At 37.3% G+C, this 4,958-nt stretch overlaps 1 protein-coding gene across 1 annotated transcript in view; it reads left to right on the plus strand.

Annotated features, from left to right (window-relative positions):
• MAEL (maelstrom spermatogenic transposon silencer) overlaps window positions 1-2,988 on the plus strand; it is an 86,172-nt gene extending 83,184 nt beyond the window's left edge. Inside the window, exons 11-12 of the mRNA XM_006875993.1 lie at window positions 1,426-1,501; window positions 2,554-2,988. Of these exons, the coding sequence (XP_006876055.1) occupies window positions 1,426-1,501; window positions 2,554-2,741 (264 nt within the window). The 3' untranslated portion in view covers window positions 2,742-2,988. The remainder of the gene's footprint in view (window positions 1-1,425; window positions 1,502-2,553) is intronic.
• The last annotated feature ends 1,970 nt before the right edge of the window (window positions 2,989-4,958 follow it).

Here is a 4,958-nt window from a genome sequence, read left to right on the forward strand (position 1 = left end):
ATTTTGACCTTTTCCATCTTTCTTGGTTTCTAATGATTTTTTGCTTTCTTTATGTATGCTGTTCTTGATGTCATCCCACAACTCTTCTGGTCTTTGGTCTTTAGTGTTTAATGTATCAAATCTGTTCTTCAGATCATCTCTAAAATCAAGTAGGATATATTCAAGGTCATATTTTGGCGCTCATGGACTTGTTTTCATTTTCTTCAGCTTCAGTTTGAATATGCATATGAGCGATTGATGGTCTGTTCCACAATCTGCCCCTGGCTTTGTTTTGACTGTTGATATGGAGCTTTTCCATAGTCTCTTTCCACAGATGTAGTCAATTTGATTTCTGTGCATTCCATCTGGTGAGGTCCATGTGTATGCTGTTATGCTGTCTAAAGAAGGTATTTGAAATGAACAAATCATTGAATTTGCAGAATTCTATCATGTGATCTCCAGCATCATTTCTATCACCAAGGCCATATTTTCCAACTACTGATCCTTCCTCTTTGCTCCCAGCCTTTTCATTCCAAGCACCTGTAATGATCAATGCATCTTGCTTGCATGTTTGAAAAATTACAGATTGAAGAAGTTGGTAGAATTCTTCTATTTCATCCTCACTGGCTTTGGTGTTTGGTGCATAAATTTGAATAATAGCAGTATCAACTGGGCTTCCCTGTAGGCTCATGGATATTATCCTATCACAGACAGCGTTGTAACTCATGACTGATCTGTATATGTTCTTTTTGATAGTGAATGCAACACAATTCCTCTTCAATTTGTCATTCCTGGCATAGCAGACCAAGTGGTTGTCAGATTCAAAATGGCCAATACCAATCCATTTCAGCTCACTAATGCCTAAGATATTGATGTTTAAGTGTTCCATTTCATTTTTGACAATTTCTAATTTTCCTAGATTCATGTTTCATACATTCCATGTTCTGATTATTAATGGATGTGTTTATAGCTGTTTCTCTTCATTTTGAGTTATTCCCCATCAGCAAATAAAGGTCCTGCAGGCTTTTTTCCCAAGGGCTTTACTCCATTCACATCATTATGGTCAACTCTACTTTGAGGAGGCAGCTCTTCCCTAATCGCATTTTGAGTGCCTTCTAACTTGAGGGACTCATTTTCCTGCACTATATCTGACAGTGTTTCTCTCTTATTTATAAGGTTTTCAGTGACTAAATATCCGGAAGTAGTTTGTCACTCCTTCTTCCTAGTGTGTCTTCGTCTGGAAGCCTATCTGAAACCTGTCCACCATGGGTGACCCTACTGGTATTTAAAATATTGGTGGCATAGCTTTCAAAATCACAGCAACTCACAAGCCACTGCAGTACGACAAACTGATAGACGAGTAGTAGAGACCTTCCATAATAGTAGTAACCAAAAAGATGTAACCGTTTTTTACTAGCTTTTTTTTGTTTTGTTTGTTTCTTATAGAAGCTAAGGATTGAGAATACTGGATCTCCTCATTACAGCTCTTCTAATCAAGATCAAAGATCAAACATACCCACTGGTAAGCATCTTATATTATAAGAATGTATCTCAAGGAGGTAAGGGCTTTACACTTGTTAAGATCTAAGTATGTGTTGTACTTCTAAATTGCTTCCAATATAGAAAGAAAAACAGTCCCATTGCTATCAAGTCAGTTCCTAAGTCATTTTTGTTAAATGTTGTCGAGTTGGTTCCAACTCATAGTGACCACCTTGTATAGGGTTCCCAAAGAGTGATTGATGAGTTTGAAATACACACCTTGTGGTTAGCAGTCCAGTATGCAGTGCCATAATAGGGATGCTAAGACTTAATCTTTATGGGAACAGAAAGCCTCATCTTTCTCCTGAGGAGCAATTGGTGTGTTTAACCTGGAGGTTAGCAGTCTAACATCTATTCCGTAGTGCCACCAATATTTCCTGACACTATATAAAGAGCTTGTTAAATTGGGGAGATATATAGAGAGAGTCCTGGTGTGGCTCTGTGGGTTAATGCGCTAGACTTCAATGTCAGTTTGAACTGGAAAGTCAGCAGTTCAAGCTTACCAGCCTCTCCTAGGAAATCTTACACAGCGTTGCTGTGGGTTGGAACCAACTCAACGGCACTTAACAACAACAGCATATGGCTTTAGTACCATAAACCATTTGAATGTGAATATTCTAGCTTGCCACTTGAATACAGTTTAAGTTCTCAGACTTTTGTTCTGGGTATTTAAAAGAAAACCTAGTATTTCTTATATGTGTTGTCATTCTATGGTTTTGTTGAGGTGATGTCTTGGGAGATAAGGGAGTTTAAAATCTAGTGACATAAAATTTCAGGTGGTGAATGAAGAACTTCAGTTATGGTTTCCAGGTCTAAATAAGTCCTGGCCTGATCTAAAAACACACCAAAAATCCCCTTCTTACCTAACTAGTCTGTTTGCCTTTATTTTAAGGATCTCTCTTCATCAAGATCCAGTTTATTATGGATTTTTAAATTTAGGAACCTAAAGTTAACTAAGTGAGATATCATTTTGTAATAAAACTACAAAATCACTCTTTTTTTTTTTTTTTTTCCCTTGTATTTTCAATATCTTAGGTGACTACCAATCTGGGGTGAAACTCTCTAGTCAAAACAGCAGTGTTCGGGGAAGAGGGATTACTCGTCTACTAGAGAGTATCTCTAATTCCTCCAGCAATATCCACAAATTCTCCAAATGTGAGACTTCATTGTCACCTTACATGTCCCAAAAAGATGGCTACAAGTCTTTCTCTTCCTTCTCGTAATTATGGTGCTTTTCTTTAATATCTGAAAAAATAACAGGCCAACTTCCCTCCTTACAATAGTCAGTAATAGATCACACTAATGAGTCATATATCATACTAGAAAAACAACTTAATTTGTAAGGAAATTCTGTTTCATAGATTAAAAATAATTGGAGAAGAACTTGGATTTTTGCTTTTTTTTTTCTTGAGGACTTCCTGACTGTATGATGGGAACACTATTAAAATCTTGAGTCATATAAAAACAAAACTATATTTTCAGAGTTGGTTTTTATAATTCTATAAATTAATTATTTTCTGCTTTGATAAAGATATTGCAAATCTTTTATGGAAAGTTCTAAGATACTCTGCTGCTTCGCATTATGAAGTGTTGGAACCGTACTTTACATTAGAGACTTGCAAGCTATATCTAAAATAAAAAACTAGTAAAAAGAAATTTTGCAACTTAAAGTTTTGAAGTATGCTGTCTTTGGCAGAGTCATTTAAATGATGAGAAGCCAGAATGAGAGATTACATAATTTCCCCCAAATTTCATGTCTAGAAAGTGACCGATTCCAGGTTTATTTGACCACAAAGATGTTCACATCTTACCAAGCAGATGTCATGTTGAGTCAAGTATTCTCTCTGTTTGTAAGTTCCTGGAACCAGCTCATATATTACATAATCTTGGAGGAGGAAAATGGATATAGAAACAGAAACCCTTCTATTTGGAAACACGAGCCAACACCCACGTGACAGTGGCAAAGGATGCATTCCCATTTTAAGTTGTCGAACTCAAAGCCTGGTCTCTGTCTTAGAACTTTGGTTCTCCTTAGAATCCGTATTCTTCTTTAATAACTATGGAGTACCTGCTTTGTGAAGATTTTATATATATCATCTTATAGAGTCCTTTATAACTACTCAGGAATGTACAGACTGGGCAGGGGGTGGGGTGGGAGGGGAGGAGATTGTAGCTACCAAGAGGAGAAATGTATTCGCAGCTAGATGTGCCTAACTCCAAATACCATGTTCCTGGTGTGGTGCTGTACTATCAGCACTGGACTGCCGACCACAAGGTTGGTGGTTCAGATCCACTAGTCCCTCCTTGGAAACCCTATTCAGGGTCGCTAGAAATCAGAACTGACTCGAAGCACTTAACAACAATACACCATATTCCTAGTGTGACATTGTAGGATCAGCACTGAACTGCTAACCTCAAGGTCAGTGGTTCAAACCCTATACAGGGTCACTGAGTTGAAACTGACTCAATAGCACTTAAAAACAATAATACACCACACTGTTCCTCTCTCCCTTTCATCTATATCTAATAGTCAGATTTTTATCAAGTATTTCATAGACTGGTATATTTGTGTATTTCATTTTCTGTGAGCAGATATTTAAGCTTTGAAACCATTGTATCTTCAAAATTGGAAGGATGGTAGTATTTTTAGCATATAGTGCTTCTGTGTAAATAACAAGCACACATATAATATGCACAGTTAGACTAATGTGATGGAGGGGTTGTGTGGTTTGCAAAAAACATACAGCATGCGTATTACTTGGGTAGGAATGTGGCAGTTGGGTTGTCTGGGGAAGTAGAGGATGGATCTAAAATTATAATCTGGTGGTTGGTGGTAGTGTACCGTGGAGTGGGTTCCGACACATAACGACCCTGTATAGGGTTTCCAAGGCTATAAATCTTTCCAGGAGCAGAAAGCCTCATCTTTCTCCTACAGAACCACTGGTAGTTTCGCACTGCTGGCCTTCAGGTTAGCAGCCTGACTCATAGCCACTATGCTATCAGAGCTCATAAACCCTCTGTAGTATGCAAAATTGAGTTTCTAAAAAACATTTTTAATCATCATTTTAGTGTTGGTTTTGACTTCTGGGTTATACTGTACCTTCCAAAATAAAGCAATTCAATAGACCTCAGTGGTTTATTTTAGGGGAATGGCTGGTCTTCCTCTTCAAAGATAATCAAAATCTCTAAACCCTTTTACTTATATTGTCAGTAAAATTTAGACTCCTATCTTCTATGTTTAAAATTCTTTAGGTAGTGAATTTGAAACCATAATTGCCATCTGAGAATCTGACTTGAGTCGTTATGATACTAGATAATCTAGTTGTAGGCAAGTTCTACTCCCTCTGATAGCATTTCCCTTGAACTGGATAGCGTTTCCCTTGTACTGTCTTACAGCACTTCTTTTAATTATAGCTATTTGGGTTCATAACATACCTATC

This window comes from Chrysochloris asiatica, unplaced genomic scaffold, assembly GCF_000296735.1.
Source record: "Chrysochloris asiatica unplaced genomic scaffold, ChrAsi1.0 scaffold00349, whole genome shotgun sequence".
Taxonomy (NCBI): domain Eukaryota; kingdom Metazoa; phylum Chordata; class Mammalia; order Afrosoricida; family Chrysochloridae; genus Chrysochloris; species Chrysochloris asiatica.